The sequence below is a fragment of the Thamnophis elegans genome, chromosome 9 (assembly GCF_009769535.1).
Source record: "Thamnophis elegans isolate rThaEle1 chromosome 9, rThaEle1.pri, whole genome shotgun sequence".
Lineage (NCBI taxonomy): Eukaryota > Metazoa > Chordata > Lepidosauria > Squamata > Colubridae > Thamnophis > Thamnophis elegans.
Genome location: NC_045549.1, coordinates 10,814,640 through 10,833,541, shown reverse-complemented (window position 1 = coordinate 10,833,541; position 18,902 = coordinate 10,814,640). Strand labels below are relative to the sequence as shown.

Below are 18,902 nucleotides of genomic sequence, written 5' to 3'. Positions count from 1 at the left end.
AAATAGCATAGCATAGAATGATATAGAATAGAAAAAGCATAGCATAGAGTAAGATAGAATAGAATAAGATAGAATAGAATAATTTCTTAGCCAAGTGTGATTGGACACACAAGGAATTAGTCTTTGATGCATACGATCTGAGTATACATAAAAAGACAAGATACATTGTCAAGAATCTTAAGGTAAGACACTTATAGTCATAGGGAACAAATAAGCAATCAGGAAACAATATAAATCGTAAGGGTACAAATAACAAAGTTACAGTCATACAGGCATAAGTGGGAGGAGATAGGAACGACGAGAAGACTAATAGTAATAGTAATGCAGCCTTAGTGAATAGTTTGACAGTGGTGAGGGAATTATTTGTTTAGCAGAGTGATGGTGTTGGGGGGACTGTCCTTGTGTCTAGTTGTCTTGGTGTGCAGTGCCCTATAGCGTAGTTTTGAGGGTAGGAGTTGAAACAATTTATGTCCAGGATGCAAGGGGTCTGTAGATATTTTCACGGCCCTCTTTTTGACTCGTGCAGTGTACAGGTCTCAATGGAAAGCAGGTTGGCAGCAATGGTTTTTTTTCTGCAGTTCGGATTATCCTCTGAAGTCTGCGTCTGTTTTGTTGGATTGCAGAATCATGTTTAGACTTCTATCTGTTACTCCATTCGTGCTTGACGGAATAAAATCAGTCAATAAAATAAAAATAAATACAATAAATGCCCCCCCCCCCCCAAAAAGCGCGTAAACTGCTGTGCGTTTCCCTAGTTCTTCTCTTGGGAGGGTTTTTTTTTTTTTTTTTTTTTTTGCATCTTGCCTCGGACTTGCACGAGACGCCGGGTGCAAGGCTGTTGCACGCGGCTCTCGGTGCAAATCCCGCGGAGGGGGCTATTCCCGCCCCCCTCTCCCGTTTGCGCAGGCTTCCTTCGTGCCCGGGACTCCAGTCCAGCCCCCCCCCCAAAAAAAAAGCTTGCAATATTTCCTGGTTGGAAGAGGCGAGTTTATTAAAAAATAAAATAAAGGCCACCATGCTTGGCCAGGAAACGATGATTTCTGGGCGTGCGTGTGTGTGCGCGCGCGTGCTTGCAGGGTGCAACGGGCGTGCAAAAGGCTGCCGTGGCCCTCGATCGTATCCAAGAGAGGAGAGACTCGGCCTTAATTACACACCCACCCGCGCGCTTCGAGGAAGGAGCCCCTTCCCGAAACTCGGCGCGAGGTTAAAAGGGAGCCCGCGCGTGAACGTGCACGCCCCGAACGACCATGTTGTGTAAGGCGAGCGGCCATTTTCCCAGTGCGTGTGCATGCGCCTGTGTCTTGTGTCTATTTATATCGATTTGCGTGTGTAAAATGGATCGAGCACGAGGGGGGGGGCGCGAAGGCGTCTTGGCGTGCTGCGGAGCGTCCTTGGGGGTTTCCTCCTAAGGAAAGACGGTGCTTTTCAAAAGTTGCGCGTGGAAGGGCAGAGTTTTGGACCGCGTTGCACGGGGTGGTGGTAGGTGGTGGTGGTACGCGAACCGTGGAATTGGTCCTGCGCCCTTGGAAAGGGCTGCGAAAGCGAAGAGCTGGCCTCTTCGATCAGAAGGGGATCAGAACGGGGGGGGGGGGGCTGCCCTGCGCATCTTTGAAGCCCGATTTCCAATTCTTCTGAATCCGAAATGTCTAAAACAAACTTTTGTCGACCGCGCAAGGAAGGCTATTTGAAGCCTCTACATCCCTTCCTTCCTTCCTGGCTTTGGAAACGGTGCAGTTAATACTGTGATACTTCAAGGTGGGTTAAAACTTCATGGTGCCTGGTTTTTAGGGGGATGTCTAAACTCTAAAGACATTTCTGATGCTTCAGGAGTTTTGCTTGAAAGGGTGCCCAGCTGCTGAAAAGGAGACCATTTAAAAAAAAAAATTAAGCCATTTTCTTCATTTTATATCACAATTTTCATCTTTTCAACGCTTGGGTATTAGTATACCTCATATGTACATACAGGTCGTTTTTGTTTTTCTTCCCTTTTTACATACATAACACATTCCTTTATAACTGCTAGCTAGAAGTTAGCAACATACTTTAATCTACACTGTGCAGTTGTTATAGTTATGTACTTACACACGCTTTTGTCACAAGGAGAGGAGACCATTTTTGACTGCCATGCTAAATAAAAGTGAAAGCCAGTTTCGCTTTCGCACACGAGGCGTTTGAAGAGGTTGTGCCTGCGGGTTTTTAAAAAAAAATATAATTGTATATTATACAACCCTTGGTTGTATAAACAGGCATAGAATAAAAAAGTATTAGTACCGCTTTATAAAGTCTTAGTAAAGCCGTTTCTGGAATACTGCATCCAGTTTTGGGCACATTACCAAAAAAATAAAACATGTTGAGATTTTGGAAAAAGTGCAAAGAAGAGTAGCTAAGATGATTAAGGGCTTGGAGGCTAAAATATGTGAAGAAAGGTTGTAGGAATTGGGTATGGTTAGTCTAGAGAAAACGGAATAGAATAAGCATAGCATAGCATAGAATAAAATTCGTTATTGGCCAAGTGTGATTGGACACACAAGGAATTTGTCTGGTGCATATACTCTCAGTGTACATAAGGAAAAAATAAAATACAATACATTCATCAAGAATCGTAAGATACAAAACTTAGAGATAGTCATAGGTTACTAATAAGCAATCAAATTATACTAGAAAACAAAACTATCATTATCATTTATTATATTTATATGCAGCCCTTCCCCCCCCCAGGGGACTCAAAACTATAAATTTTAAAGATACAAGCAACATGGTTATATGTCATAAATGGAAAGAGATAGGTACTAGGAAGGAAGAGAAGAATAATAGTAATACAGTCTTAGATAATTTGACAGTGTTGTAGGGATTAGATGTTTAGCAGAGAGAATGGCACTTGGGGAAAAAACTGCCCTTGTGTCTAGTTATGTGTGCAGAGTGCCGTTTTGAGGGTAGGAGTTGAAGCAATTTATGTCCAGGATGCAAGGGGACTAGATATTTTCACAGCCTATTTTTTGTCTCTTTTTGAGTAAGGGTGACATGATAGCAGCGTTCCAGTATTTGAGAGGCTGCCACCAAGAGGAGGGGCGCTTTTCCAAAGCGTCAGAGGACAGGACAAGAAACAATGAATGGAAACTAATCAAGGAGAGAAGGAACTTGGAATTGAGGAGAAGCTTCCTAACAGTGACGACAATTAAGCAATGAAGCAACTTGCCTTCAGAAGTTGTGGGTGCTTCATCACTGGAGGTTTTTAAGGAGAGACTGGACATTCACTCATCTGAAATTGTAAGGGGTCTCCTGCTTGAGCAGAGGGCTGGACTAGAAGACCTCCAAGGTCCCTTCCAGCTGTACTCTGATTGATTGATACAAGAACATCATCAGCATTATAGCAGTCCCCCCCACCCCCAAGCATGTCCTTAAATTTCCAAATGTGCCTAGGGGTAATGTTCTACTTACAACCATTGGTTTTAATGACTGAAGTTGTTTCAAATTCAGATGCTTGGCAACTGGTTCATATTTATGATGGTTGCAATGTCCTGGGGTCATGAGCTCATCTTTTGCGAACTTCCGATAAAGTCAGTGGGGAAAACATGTTCATCATCTTACAACTGTGTTACTACTAACTTAGCAACTGCAGTGATTTGACAGCGGTGGCAAGAAGGGTTGTGAAATTGAGCAAAAATTACTTAACTCTCTTGCATAGCGACAGATATGTTTGGCTCAATTGTCCTTGTAAGTGTAGGACTACCTATACTGATGGTAGGTTGAAGATCTTTTTCCCTTCTTCTTGTTAGTTGTGAAGTCGTGTCCGACGCATTGCGACCCCATGAATAATGTTCCTCCAGGCCTTCCTGTCCTCTACCATCCTCTGGAGTCCATTTAAGCTCACGCCGACTGCTTCAGTGACTCCATCCAGCCACCTCCTTCACTGTTGCCCCCTTCTTCTTTTGCCCTCAATCCTTCCCAGCATGAGGCTCTTCTCCAGGGAGTCCTTCCTTCTCCTTAGGTAGCCAAAGTACTTGAGTTTCATCTTCAGGATCCGGCCTTCTAAAGAGCAGTCAGGGTTCATCTCCTCTAAGACTGACTGGTTGGATCACCTGGCAGTCCAAGGGACTCGCAGGAGTCTTCTCCAGCACCAGAGTTCAAAAGCCTCCATTCTTTGGTGCTCAGCGTTCCTTATGGTCCAACTTTCACAGCCATGCATTGCAACTGGGGAAAACCATAGCCTTGACTATAGGCACTTTTGTTGGCAGGGGGATGTCTCTGCTTTTTAGTATGCTGTCTAGATTTGCCATAGCTTTCCTCCCCAGGAGCAAGCGTCATTTAGTTTCTTGGCTGCAGTCCCCATCTGTGGTCATCTTGGAGCCCAGGAAAATAAAATCTTTTTTTTCCTAAGTATGATCTAACTGTTTTGTCTCTGGGAAGCCCCAAAAGCATAAAGGGCAAAGTCTTCTACCTCTCTTCTCTTTTAGCGGTATGGACTAGACATTCAAAGATACATTGCTTTTGCATAAGGGGACCTCATTCCATGATTATTTCTAATATCGAGCCTCTCTATGGTGAATTATGGTAGTGATTCATCTTCCCTTAATCATGATGAATCCGCTTCAGCTATAACCTTTGTAATTTTAATAAATACGGTATTTGCAGTTGCCAGTGATGTGATTCAGTTTTTTGTAATCTTCAAAAAACAAATCAAGAGTTTGGCTAAAAAAATAGGTATTGGTGAATTTATTTTTGGGTGGCTCCATACATACAATGGGATTTTATATATATTTTCTAGGAGAGTCCTCTCCCATCATGGACCTTCGAATGTGAGCATTGCCATGCTGGCTGGGTCTAGGGTTGCATGGGGATGATGGAAATTGAAATCCAACGTATTTGGAAATCACGGAGACACAGAAATGGCTCTAGAGAATGCAATCTTTAGCGTCATTTTGCCTCCTCTTTTGTTGTTAAGTTTGCTTAAGAAATTGGAGATAGTTAAAAAAAACGAATGTGACTCAGATTCCCTGATTAAGCTATGTCTATTTTTTAAATTTCATTTCCTCTGTTCTCACTGTTTTAAGTAATGTTTTATTTTCATGGTATTTTACTCTGATTTGATTGTTGAGAGTTGTCCAGAGTAGTTGAGAATCAAGTAGCATACAAATTTAATAAATTATTAATATTTTTGAAAAACAACAATGCTGCTTGCTTCATCAGTGCCTTAGTTCCAACCACAAATTATGTTCCACTGATATTTTATACCCAATTAATCTTTTATATTCCTATTTAGAGGTGATGTTCTCCTAAATACTCTCTCCACAGATATGGGTTTTCCACCAGTTTTGTAACAGGAAGGGGACATTATGTCAGTTTGTCAGTTTTCCAAAGAAAACAGTTATGTGTGAGACAGCCAACTCGTATTATATAGAATATAATTGCAGACCAGTATCTCCTAGTCCAGTGGTTCCCAAACTTGGCAACTTTAAGACTTGTGGACTTCAACTCCCAGAATTCTCCAGCCAGCAGAAGTCCACAAGTCTTAAAGTTGCCAAGTTTGGGAACCACTGTACCTAGTCCATTTGTTAACGTTAGTCATGTAGAACAGAAATAATTTAAAAGCTATTACATATGTGTAATAAGAGTAGATTAACTTTAGTTTAAAATAATTCATAAACATTAAATCATTTGGAAAATTTTGTTGGAATAAAATTATCTTTCAGCATGTCTAAAGAGTTCGAAGCAGATACACAGATTTTCAAAGATTTTCATTTTATTATTTGGAAATGCCAGTCAGTATAGATGCAAAGTAAACCTTTCCATTTAAAGGTTTACTTTAAAAAAAAAAAAGGAAATAACCCTAATGTATATCCTAACAATTGGTCTGTGATGTTCTTTGCTATACTTTCAAAATAAAGTGTCCTGTTTATATGGCCTATAGATTGCAGATGAAGCGTGCAATCAGTGGTTATAGTAAAAAGGAGCCCTGGAAAATGCATTCTTGAGTAAATACTGTAGGAAAATATCTGCCAAATAATTCCCCAATATAACATGAGAAAATTAATAAGGGTTAGGCAGTTTCTCTACAAAACCCAAATAAATAAAAAGATATTTTAATTTCGGGTGACACCAAAGTATAATTTTATCATATTTTATCTATATCTTAAATTATTGTATTCTACTCCAATTTCATTTTAGGCTATTTTATTCCAATTCCATCTTAAATCGTATTTTATTCCAATTCCATTTTAAATTGTATTTTATCAAATTTCATTTTAAATTGCCTTTATCAAATTTTAGTAATAATTTGTTTCTGGAACTTTGCACTTTGATATGGCCCAAGGGCTAATCAATAAAGGCTCCACGTCATTATGTCAAAAAGATCTTTTGAAATTGCAAGGGATCTTTCAACCAGAGTTTGTGATTTTTTTTTTAAAGCGGGAGGCAAAAAATAATGCAGAGAAAAATACGAAGGGATATAAACCGGGCCCGCATTTTAAGACTTGACACTTCTTAACGAATGAAGGAAAATGCAGAGCCTACTTTAAGAAAAAGATTTTAAGGAGGGGGGAGAAATTTTTTTCAGGCAATAGCCCTTCAGCTCCTCTCAATGCAGCCCATGCAAGGGCCCGGTTGATAATAATAATAACAACAACATAATAATAATAATAATAATTCTGTTTTTGCGATAATAATGATGATGATGTAAATATAATAATAAAATAAATATAATAATTTAAATAATACTAAATTTATTGGATTTGAACATTCTGACTACAAAAAACCACCCTACTTGGGACAGCTTATATTCTCTGACGTTACCTTAACTGTTCCTAGGTCCTTGGTTAGGACTCGGGCTGTTGGCTGTGAATCTCACCAAAGATTAACATAATAACAACAACAACAACAACAACAACAACAATAATAATAAATTTAAAAGAAAGTCAAGAACATCTATTAATTGAAGTAAAGAACAAAAAACTACTAAAGGCCCAACAGACGAAACAAGAATACAGAAAAGATGTGATCAAATCAAGAATGGAGAGTTGGCAGAACAAAGCACTGCATGGCCAATTTCTGGAAAAAATAAAAGATAAAGTGGACAGTGAACAAACTTGGTTATGGTTAACAACAGGTACATTAAAGAAAGAAACAGAGTCACTAATTCTGGCTGCGCAAGAACAAGCTATCCGCACAAATGCCATTAAGGCCAAAATCGAAAAATCCTCTGATGATGCCAAATGCAGACTTTGCAAAGAAGCTGATGAAACTGTTGATCACATACTCAGCTGCTGTAAAAAAATCGCGCAGACTGATTATAAATTGCGGCACAATTCAGTAGCACAAATGATCCATTGGAATTTGTGCAAGAATTATAATATTAAAACAGCAACAAACTGGTGGGAACATCAGCCTGAAAAAGTCACCGAAAATCAGATGGTCAAGATCTTGTGGGATTTCCGTATACAAACGGACAAAATACTGGCGCATAATACACCAGACATCACACTGGTTGAGAAAAATAAGGTCACAATCATAGACATCGCAATACCAGGTGATAGCAGGGTTGCTGAGAAAGAACATGAAAAAATCGCAGAATACCAGGACTTAAAAATCGAAATTCAACGACTATGGCACAAACCAGCAGTGGTAATTCCAGTGGTAATTGGCACACTGGGTGCTACTCCAAAAGCACTGGAATTACATTTAAAACAGTTAAAAATTGACAAAATCACCATCAGTCAAATGCAAAAAGCCGCACTGCTTGGATCTGCACGCATATTACGAAAATACATTACGACGTCCTAGGCCCCTGGGTGGGGCCCGACTAGTAACCAATGCCAAATCCGGCGAAACAACTGGCCGCTGTGATACAATTCTGTTGTTGCGAATAATAATGTGGAAAAAGTTATCGAAAATGAGAAGGTGAAGATCTTGCTGATTATTTAAAAGAAAGTCAAGAACATCTATTAATCGAAGTAAAGAACAAAAATCTATTGAAGGTCCAACAGACGAAACAAGAATACAGAAAAGATGTAGAGGGCCGAAGTGTAAAGTTTATTGATATCGCTGTTCCTGGAGATGCCAGAGTCAAAGAAAAAGAACTAGAAAAAAATCATGAAATATTGCAACCCGGCCATCGAAACTACACGGCTATGGATGAAGCATGTAACAGTGATACCCATTGTCATCGGGGCACTTGGCACCATGTCCAAGAATTTTACAAGACACATCAACAAATTGCAGTTTCCTGCAATAACACCAGCGGAACTGCAAAAAACTATGCTACTCGGAACATCCTATATTTTAAGAAGGTTCTTGGTTGATCCCTAGGACGCTGGCAGCAATCCGTATTAGCACCAATCAATGGCATTTGTGATGCATATTTGAATGTTCAGTTGGCTGAGTTTCATGTTTAATGAGTAAAGTATATAATATAATAATACTTTGTCAGTGCACAACATATGTACCCGCGTGGTGTTCACAAGTTACGATCTGCACACGTGAGGGCGGTCGCTGATCCGCTCCCGGGTCTGGACATATATGTGCACATGTGTTTTGAGGGGGAATTCCTGATGAAAGCCATGCTTTGTCACATTAGGTAGGTTAGCTTTGTTGCAACGGAGGCCGGCCTAAATTCAGGAAACTATGTCGGAAAAGGGACCGGGATCCACAAAGTTCCCATTGCAAAGGGAAGCCTGTGAAGAGGCGTGTTGGGCTCCCCGAGACATAAAAGCAGTTCCCCGCCTCCCGCCGCTGCCCTTCCGCCACGGGCAACCCCGCCACCCGCCGCCGCTCCTTCAGAAGCCGCATTGCGCCTGCGCTGCCGGAGCGCCCTGATTGGCCAAGGGGGTCCCTATATAAACGCAGCGCAGGCTCTGCCCGGATCTCTTGTTACGGCCGCCATTTTAATACTCGGGTCGGACCGCGTAGTCAGTCAATCTCTTTCCTTTGCGTCGGTGTCCGCGCGCTTTTTTTTCCCCCCCGCTCCCCCCTTTTTCGGCCCGTTCCCACTATGGAGGAGAACACCGACTACGGCAGTAGCAACAACAACAACAACACAAGCTCCGGCGGTGGCGGCGGCGGCCAGGAAGAGTTCGCCGAAGGCTCGAAGATCAACGCCAGCAAGAACCAGCAGGATGACGGGTACGAAGGGGAATCGATCCCGCCACAAGGAGGGAGAAAGGGGAAGCTTGGCCGAACGAGGGAGGGTGAGCAGAAGGGGAGGAGATCGAGTCGATGAGTCGGGCGCCATTTTGGCCTGTTTTAAAAAAAAGGGATGACGGGGGGGAGCCCTCAGCAATGCCTTTCGCCCGGCAGTTGCCACGTGATCGCGCTCTTCCTTGCTGAGCGTCGCGCCTCCCGCCTCTGCAATTCCCTTTGTGTCTTTTCACACACACACATCGCTTCTCGCGAGAGGGCGAGGGGGGGCGGATCTCCACGTCCGAATGGGTGGAGCGGCGGGAGGAGGTTGATCGTTACCTCGTGATGCAACCGGCAGCCTATAGGAAGAGAGTGGGCGGGCCTGGATGTTGAAGGCGGGTGCTAAGCGGCCGCGGATGCGCGTTGCTCGCCCCGTCGGGTGGGCGGGGCGAGCTCAAACCTTGGCAACTTTGGAAGGGGGGCGGAGTTGGCCAAGAAGGTGCATTGTGGGGCGGGGCGAGGACGCCGCCGCCAGATCCTTGCCGGCCTTCGCTTGGTGCCTTCCCTTTTGCGCCTTGTAAGCGTGGCTGGCCGAAAAGCCCCCGATTTATATATTTATTTTTAAATACGTTTTATTTTTAAGAGGGATCTTGGGTCTGATTCTCCCCAGGGCGATCTTTTTCCAGGGTTCCAACCTTTCAGATCAAGATTCATGTTATTTGCTACTCTCCTTGTTGTAGGGGAGCTGTGTGTTCTCTTAGATATATTAAATTATGGATTTTATTCTCGGCTGAGATCCAGCCCAACGCACCTGGATTACATCGGGAGCTGAAGGATTGTCTTAAGGCAGGGGTCTCCAACTTTGGCAACTTTAAAGCTTGTGGACTTCAACTCCCAGCATTCCTCAGCCAGCTTGATCTTTGCCTCGTGATGCAACCGGCAACCTATAGGACAATGGTGTGCTGGGAATTGAAGTCCACAAGTCTTAAAGTTGCCACGGTTGGAGACCTCTGATGTAGAATAGACTGGTCCAGGCCTTAATGGCCCATTGACAAAGGTGGGGGGGCTGTGCTGGCTGAGGAATGCTGGGAGTTGAAGTCCCTAAGTTAAAGTCCTTAAAGTTGCCAAGGTTGGAGACCTCTGATGTAGAATAGACTGGTCCAGGTCTTAATGGCCCATTGACAAAGGTAGGGGGGGGGGTGAGTTTCTGCCTCCCTTTTAGGGAAAATATTCTGCTCTTTTAATATTTGGTCTAAAGCATGGCCAAAACTTTTAAAATCTCTCTACTTCAACTCATAGCATTGTTGGCTAAGGAATTGAGGGAGTTGGAAGGCTGCATGTCTTTAAAGTTGCCAAGTTTGAGATTGGTCTAAAAGATGATTGGAAGCAAGAGAACGCCTTGGGATTACAAGTAGTTCTTGACTTACCACCACAATTGAACCCAAAACATCTGTAGCTAAGCAAGTTTTATATGGGTTTTGCCCCATTTTACAACCTTTCTTGCTACAGTTAGGTAAATCAAGGCAGTTAAGTTAATAACTTGCAGTTAAGTGAATCTGGATTCGCTATTGACTTTGCTTGTCAAAAAGTCACAAAAGTTGATCATGTATCTCTGGGGCACTGAAACAATCATAAATAACACACCAGTTGCCAACTGTCCAACATTTGACCTTGGGGATGCTTTTTTTTGAAGGGGGGGGGGAAACAGTCTTGAAGTCACTTGTTCAGTGCTGTTGCTACTTTGAATGATCACTAAATGAATCGTTAGAAGTTGAGGACTGCAAATAGCAGAAGGTGAGCCATGTGCAGGGCAAAGGTCTCCAACCTTGGCAACTTTAAGTAAGACATGTGACTCCTCTGGCTGAGGAACTCAAGAGAGTTAAAGTCCACAAGTCTTAAAAGTTGCCAAGGTTGGAGAACCCTGGCCTAGGGAGAGAGCTACATGTAGCACTTGGAAGCCAAAATGGATCCAGAAAAGTTGCAAAGGACTTGTATGATTAAACCTATGCAACAAGTTGCTTGGATTGTTATTTTGGGTGCAGATGAAGGATCCTTGAGTCTTTGGAGAATATAGTACAAATTTTGAATGCTTCAAGTTTCAAATGTCACAAAATGGCATTCTTCACAACTACGAAGGATATATCTTTCCATCTTTCATATAAGTTTATGGAAGATATGTTTATATTTGAGGATTGTTGGTTTTCAGGAACCCTACCTTAGCTTTAGTGTGGTTCTGATGCTTGAGAATAAGATGATAAGTCTTAACTGATTTTTCGTTTGTTGTGTGCCCCCTTAGCCAATTTATGGTTGATTGCTGTGAAGATAAAATGAGGCAATAGTGTGTGTGTGTGTGTGTGTGTTACTTTGACACTGAGAAGATAATGAAGTAAAATACAATCAAGGTAGTGTACGCTGAAATTCTATATAGGAAAGTTTGAAGATGGTGAGCTCTGAACTCTGAATCTACTGTTCCCTTTTTCTATGGCAAACCTGAGGCCCCTATTGTGGCCTATTAGCAAAATCAACATCATACTAGTTATGTCTTAGCATTTATCTCCCACTGCTAAATTTGTGGTTCCTTTAGCTTTTGGCAGACGTGATTTCGGTTTTCCTGTTGCAGTTATTTGTTTTAAGTACATTTAAAAGAACTATTGCTTCATGAAGAAATGTCACTTTTGTAGAAGAGCTGCAGTAATTGGACTTTCACTTCAAATGCATAAACCTCTTACATGCACTTATGGTTAAGGAGAATTTACACAGTTGCAGTGTAATGATTAAGAAATTGAACTGGCATCAGGAAGATTTGGATTTGCTTATCCAGTGTCACAATTGCTGTGATAATTTGCAAAATACCTTTGTAACAAGTTCATAGGTACAATGCTATATTCTGATTTTATAGGAAGGTGTGATTGCCCACCTAACTTTGAATAAAATGTGCAAGTTTTTGCTGTTTTTTAAAAGTTACTTCCTTGGAATCTGTTGTTATTTTTTACCTTTTTTTCAACAATATTGAAGTAATCCAGTTACTTTCCTTGATCTCTAATTACATCTAACTCTAAGTACTGTAGTTTTGTTATTTTATCACACTGTTTTGATTCAGGGAAAAAATTATTTAGGAAAAAAATCCCACTATAATCCATTAACCTTTTAAATAAACATACTCCAAATTTTGTCTATGGAGCTGAGATAGCTGGCCATAATTTCAGAATCTCTATAGACAAGCTCTTAATTTTTTTAAATAAAAACATTGCTTTTTAAAGACTTTCAAATGTTAATTATCAGAAGGATTTTTGAGATTGTTTATGTTCCTTACAGTCATATTTAGTAGAGACATGCAGAAATTTCAAACACCCAATTTCAGTACTTTATTCAAATAAGGTTTTTTTAGAGTTCAAAAAGTAATATTTTGACATGTATCATAAGTATGCCTGTACTATTCTACTGCATCATAAGTTTTACCACCCTATTTTGAAAATGGTGTTTCATGGTTGAATTGTGGGACTGTTTTGAATTTGGAATGTTTCCAGAATGGCTGAAGTCACTTTCTGTTTTGTTTTGCTTTTTTGCTTAAGATAGGCTGTTTATATTCAAAATGTATCGCATACCTAGCATATGTGAAAAACTATTTTGGATTGTTGGACAGTTGGCTCTTCCCTTCACCTGATTTTAGGTGATATTCTGAATCACTTACATGTTTTATAAATGTTGGAGAAGATTAATAATTTGTGTATGTTTCAGTTTAAAAAAATGTGTTTCTTTATTTTTTCCCCCCAAGTACAATTTGTATCTGAAAACCTGAATTGGGGCAAATTAGCTAATACATTTTTTTAGATCAATGTATAACTGTTTGTATGAATGTCATTTTTTGAAACTTTTTTTTCCCATTCCAGTAAAATGTTCATTGGTGGTCTAAGCTGGGATACGAGCAAAAAAGACTTGACCGAGTATTTGTCTCGCTTTGGCGAAGTGGTGGATTGCACAATAAAAACAGATCCTGTCACAGGGAGGTCAAGAGGGTTTGGGTTTGTGCTTTTCAAAGATGCTGCCAGTGTGGAGAAGGTAGGTAGTCACCTCTGTGGGACCATGGAATCTTCTCAAAACAATTCCAAACCCCTGGGTCGATTTTTCCTCCTGGAACTAAATTATCAATAAATCTCTATTTTTAGGTCTTGGAATTGAAAGAACACAAATTGGATGGCAAGTTAATAGATCCCAAAAGGGCAAAAGCTCTGAAAGGGAAAGAGCCACCCAAAAAAGTGTTTGTTGGTGGACTGAGTCCGGATACATCTGAAGAACAAATCAAGGAGTATTTTGGCGGTTTTGGAGAGGTATAATCCATTTAAACCTTTATTTAAATGGGGTGTGTATGTATGTTATCCAGTCTAATGTCTAGTTAAAAACATAGTTTATTGCAATAAGCTTGAGTAGTTTTTGGGATTTTCTTTTGACTAACTTGACCTGGGTAACTTCTAAATCGAGAAACAGCAGCCCAAATAGCCTGCAAATATTGGGAATGAATGGAATTTGCTTTGGGGTTGTTTTTTTTTTTGATACATTAGTATTTGTAGCAAAACAGTGATTATTATATTGTCAGGGTAGAGATGACACAAACATGGTAAAGTGTTAGTGATTATTTTCTAAAATGTTTTGTTGTATGGCAAAAGTGAAGGGGCTAAACTTTATAGAGTTAATTTATGTGAATGCAATTCCATAAAGTTTTTGATACCTTCCAGGCAGTTTAAAGAAAGGAAGAGAAGTGCCAAGAAAAAAAATTGTTTTAAAAATTGGAGCTCCTATATAAGGAGCTTGGGTCAGGTGTGAATACCCTTTGATTGTTGATAATGTGGCTTTGCAGATTGAGAATATAGAGCTTCCCATGGACACAAAAACAAACGAAAGGAGAGGTTTCTGCTTCATCACATACTCGGATGAAGAACCAGTAAAGAAATTGCTGGAAAGCAGATACCATCAGATTGGTTCTGGCAAGGTATTTGTAATTTGTTACTTGCGGAAGCTGCAATACTTAACTTCATATATTCTTCATATATCTTGTAATGAAATTACACACTCTTTTTTTTGTCCTAGTGTGAGATCAAAGTAGCACAGCCCAAAGACGTATATAGGCAGCAACAGCAGCAACAAAAGGGAGGCAGAGGTGCTTCATCTGGTGGGCGTGGGGGATCCAGAGGACGTGGCAGGGGTAAGTATGGCAAATTGTAACTGGTGTATATAACTCATGAAATAAAATTGTGAAAAAATCCCTCAGTTTTAGTGTGAAGGAAAAGTACACCCTAGCTTTTCTCATAAGCTTTGGGATATCAGACAGGAAACTACGTTAGAAAGGAACAAAGCAAATACCGTATTTTTTGGACTATAAGACACCCCCCCACACACACACACAAAGTGGATGGAAATGTCTGTTGTGCGTCTTATAGAGCGAATATTGCAGCAGGAGGAGGGGGGTTGGTCTGGTGCCAATTAACTGTTCTAGGCGGCAGGGGTCACCACTGCCTATTGCTGCCACTGCTGAAAGTTTTCGGGGAATGGGCTGCGGCGGCAAATAGGTGTGGCAAACGGGCGATGGAGGCAGAAGCGGATTCCCTCCCCCCTTGTTCTCTAAAGCTAATTGTGTCTTATAGTACGGAGCATCTTATAGTCCAAAAATACGGTTCTTTGCAATCATTATAGCGACTTCTTGTTTATTAATTTAAAAACATGGTGGGCTTTTAACGCTGCAATCACTTCATTTTTAGGTCAAGGCCAAAATTGGAATCAAGGGTATAACAATTACTATGATCAAGGATATGGAAGTTACAACAGTCCTTACAGTGATCAAAGCTACAGCAGCTATGGGGGATATGATTATTCTGGGTACAATTACCCAAGTTACGGCTATGGCCAGGGATATGCTGACTACAGTGGTAAGATTTTCATTTGACTTTCCATTTAATTATCCATTTAGTTATATTAACTTTTCTAGTCAGTCTCTCTTTCCAATCTGGAGATTCTTAGTCATCCAGGTCATGGTTGTCCCAAAGGTGCTTTTTTTCTCAATAAGAAACTGGACTTCCTTGTTTTTTCTTTGAAGACGTTTCCCTTCTCATCAGCAAAAAGCTGAAGAAGCTTCTTGGATGAGAAGCGAAACGTTTTCTCATCCAACCTTTGGAACAACTCTTTCCGGGAAGACCTGGTACTGTTGCACATATTCAGAAGTGTAGGTGCATGTTTTTTGAAAACATTCCCTGTAGAGTTGGGGAAATCTTAACAGTTGTATTAGTTATTAAAAGATGCATTGAAAAGTTCAGTTTTTTTGAAAACCCTTTGAACTTGAGGCCCCGATAGCTGAATGGTTGAAGACGCCGAGCTTGTCAGCTGGAGAGCTGACAGCCTGGGTTTGAGACCCGAGCTCCATGCAAGGGGATGAGATTCTTACTCCAGCTCCTGTCTGTCTAGCAGTTTGAAAGCATGCAAATGCGAGTAGTGAAATAGGTATCACTTTGATGGGATGGTAACAGCGTTCTGTGCTCCTGTGGCGTTTACATGGCCAGTTGACTTTGTAAATTGTCTTGGGACAATGCTGTTGTTCCCTCAGCCAAGAGTTGGAGATGAGGACTATGCTTTAGAGTTGGACATGACTAGATATGGAAACCTTTACCTTCTTTAACTTTTAACTATGTTATTTGGACTGTCTAATGTCTTGATCTTGAGTTTATTGTAAATCACGGAGACCAAATCATTTTAAAAACTATCTTAAGTCAATATTCTGAAATGTTTTTTATAATAGTAGTTAAGGTAGAACATTTGTTAACATTGTTAATGTCAGTGTAGGAGTATTACATATTTGTGTGTGTGTGTTTAAATAGTAAGGTCTAGCTTGACAAGAGTGCCTTTTTGTCAAACCAACCTGCAGTTTCTTACAGTTCCCAAAACTCCAATATTCTCTCTTGGAATAGGACAGCAAAGCACATATGGAAAGGCATCCCGAGGTGGCGGTAATCACCAAAACAACTACCAGCCATATTAAAGAAATACTTGGGAAGAAACAGGTGTGTATTGGGTGAATGCGTCACCTCTCCTATGTCTAATCTAATTTAAAGATCAATAGACAAATAATTTTTTTAAAAAAATCACTTCTCTTGGATAGCTTGTTTTTTTTTAAAAAAGGAAAATTAAAAGTGTGAATGTCTGTTAAACTTTCTGTTTTAAGTGTCTATAGATCTTTAACTCTGTAAAAGGTGATTCGTCGTCCTTAAGCATGTCAGAGAAACATAAGAGTTTTTCTGTTTACATTTTTTGTGTGCCAGGTGGTGTAGACGAATAATTAAACTTAATAGAAGTGTTAACCAACAGGTAAAGTACTGAAATGGGTACAACTTAAGCAAAACAAGATTGTTGTCTTCTAACTCTGACATTATACCTTGTTTGTACCCGCCAGCGGGAACTTCCTTGCAGGCCGTGTGTCACCCTGACCACGTCTATCTCTGGGGGTCGCACGTTGCAGGCAGAGCGCAAGGCATACACCAGAAAACGCTGTCCTGTGGTATGGTCTCTTCCAACTTCATGTACCAGCGTAAAGATTAAAGTGGAAAACTTCAGACTTTGGCTTCTTTTTAAAAATCTTTGACGATTTAAGTGTCTTAACTTAACTTAAAATGGTTTTTTACAGGAGTTAAAGTGCATAAATGCCTTTACAGCTTAATCATTTTTGGCCTTCTGTTTAGTGTTGTATATCAATTGTGGACCTCATTTTAAGTGTTCGTTCTTTAAGATTTAATGCTTGCTTTTTTTCTTTTATAGCTATTAGTGAAATCTACAAACCAAAACGAACTTTTAAATCTGGGAACATTAAAGATCATGTGCAAATAACAGCTTCTATTTTAACCACCTGACTAACAATAATTTTCCTTGGTGTATTGCCATTTTTCTATTTTCATTAGCGGTTGAAGCTATGAAAGATTTCTACTACAGCTTTTGGTTTCTAGTAAACCCAGAGCTACGTGGCTGAGCTTCTACAGTTCTTTGACATAGCTCCATCGTTTGAGCTGAACTGGTCAACCGGGATGTAAAATATAATTGGATTATCAAAAAGTATTTCATGTTGACAGATGCATATGATCTTTAACGGTGAAGCAAGGAATAAATAGAGGACTTAAAGCAGTTCATGAAAATGGACCTTTTAAAAATCCTTCTAAACGTTGCACAGGTCTCATAATGATTTTGTCTTGGTTTTATAGGTAGAGACTACAGCAAAGCCATCTTGCAGAAGTTTAAAGGACTTGACTGGAGGGGGTAGTCTTCGTGACATGAAATTGTTTTGTAAAAGACTTTTAGTGTATGACACAGCAGTGTCTAACTGTACATAGTGACCGGCTAGTTTTCTTTATGGTTTTTACTTTTTGGTCCTTTTGTCATCTGTGTTACGATGCCAATGTGGTTCTTGTGTTTATACAATTTTATTTGTATTTCCTGTTGAATGACTCAAATAAAAAAAAACTTACCTTCTGTGACTGTTGCATTTCGAGGTTGTGCTCTTGGCACTGCTGTATAGGAGCAGAGGTGGACAGTTTTTGAGACCCCCCCGTCGCCATGCTTCCAACAGATGCTGGGACTTGCAGGGTCAGCAGCACTGGAGTGTGCCGTGATATGTACCTGGATTTAGAAAATTGCAGTGAGGAGGCTGCAAAGATAGAACGATATTTCAACAGTAGTGTCCTGTGTTGTAATGCCTTATGATTTGTTATAATTTTGTTAACTGCTGGGAATCTTCAGTATAGAAATGTTAATAAATAAATTTTCATGCATTGAAATGACCACTTTGTGATCACATAGAGGCGAACACAAACCTTATTTATGTAGCCATCAACTTTGGTAAAAATGCTGACTGCTAAATAATTGAGCTTTTTTTAAAAAAATAACTTGTACTTTTGAGAATATATTCTGAATGTACTGCCACTTGAAACCTTTTGTTATTTCTAACCCTCTGCCAAGATAATGCTGATAAAATACGACTGCAAAACCAATTTATGGAAGCAGGATAGTGGGTGTTTCTGGATAAATGATACTTCATCACTATGAAAGCAGCACAATTAGGATTGTTTTTTACTATAATTTTGTTGGTTAAAATGTTTTTTTAAATAGATTATCTGAAAATAATTTGGCTGGGCAAATATTTCAGCGTAGTAAAAAAAATGGAGCCTGAATTATGCAGAAATTATGTTACTTAAGGCATAAGTAACAAAAGGATTTTACACACAAAAAACCCTATATCAGATGAATTTGAACAGTTTCCTGAATAGAAAATTTAATATGATTTTTTCAATCTTGATAAAATGTTAATATTTAAGTCTGTTCTAAAGATACAAAAATGTAGCATAGTTGGGAAAGTTTGCATGTCAACCCAGCATTAGGAATCAATATAAACAGCTTCAAAACTTAACTACCTCATTCAGGCTAATTTTGTCTGTAAACTTAAGATTTATTTTTATACTTTTTAAAAAAATGTTACACTATTTTGCCCAGAAAATGGCAACAACTGGCTGATGTCTAATCCCAGAAAGCTAACTCTGGTTGAACCTGATCAACCTGAAAAACCTCAGGAGTTTAAGGCTTTACTGGAAAGTAAAGAAAAAGTTAAAAGTTATATTTTCATGTTTCAAGGAAGTTCCATAGATGCAATCGAGAGAGGATTTGAGCTTGACATAAAGGGACTTCATTTTCATGAGCTGTGATCCATAAAAAAAACAAAATCACAAAATGTGTATTACCAGCTTTATTGAGTTCATTTTTGCCCA

The 18,902-nt window shown here is 39.9% G+C and overlaps 1 protein-coding gene across 3 annotated transcripts; it reads left to right on the top strand.

Annotated features, from left to right (window-relative positions):
• The first annotated feature begins 8,848 nt into the window (after window positions 1-8,848).
• Window positions 8,849-17,434, top strand: LOC116513044 (heterogeneous nuclear ribonucleoprotein D-like). Of its 3 annotated transcripts, none has more exons than XM_032223822.1 (8): window positions 8,849-9,114; window positions 13,002-13,170; window positions 13,278-13,439; window positions 13,967-14,098; window positions 14,197-14,311; window positions 14,865-15,032; window positions 16,065-16,157; window positions 17,346-17,434. In XM_032223822.1, exons 1-7 carry the CDS (start codon window positions 8,984-8,986, stop codon window positions 16,133-16,135), a joined length of 948 nt encoding a protein of 315 aa, XP_032079713.1. In that variant the 5' UTR covers window positions 8,849-8,983; the 3' UTR covers window positions 16,136-16,157; window positions 17,346-17,434. The 3 variants fall into 3 exon arrangements, with proteins under 3 accessions (XP_032079713.1, XP_032079712.1, XP_032079711.1); XM_032223821.1 differs by lacking the exon at window positions 17,346-17,434 and adding an exon at window positions 16,547-16,639; XM_032223820.1 differs by lacking the exon at window positions 17,346-17,434 and having other exon boundaries at window positions 16,065-16,477.
• The last annotated feature ends 1,468 nt before the right edge of the window (window positions 17,435-18,902 follow it).

Excerpts from the sequence above, each read along its gene's own strand:
- LOC116513044 (XM_032223822.1), top strand. The coding sequence starts at position 8,984 with ATGGAGGAGAACACCGACTACGGCAGTAGCAACAACAACAACAACACA. Across the intron at positions 9,115-13,001 it reads AAGAACCAGCAGGATGACGG|TAAAATGTTCATTGGTGGTC; the intron begins GTACGAAGGGGA and ends TTCCCATTCCAG. Across the intron at positions 13,171-13,277 it reads ATGCTGCCAGTGTGGAGAAG|GTCTTGGAATTGAAAGAACA; the intron begins GTAGGTAGTCAC and ends CTCTATTTTTAG.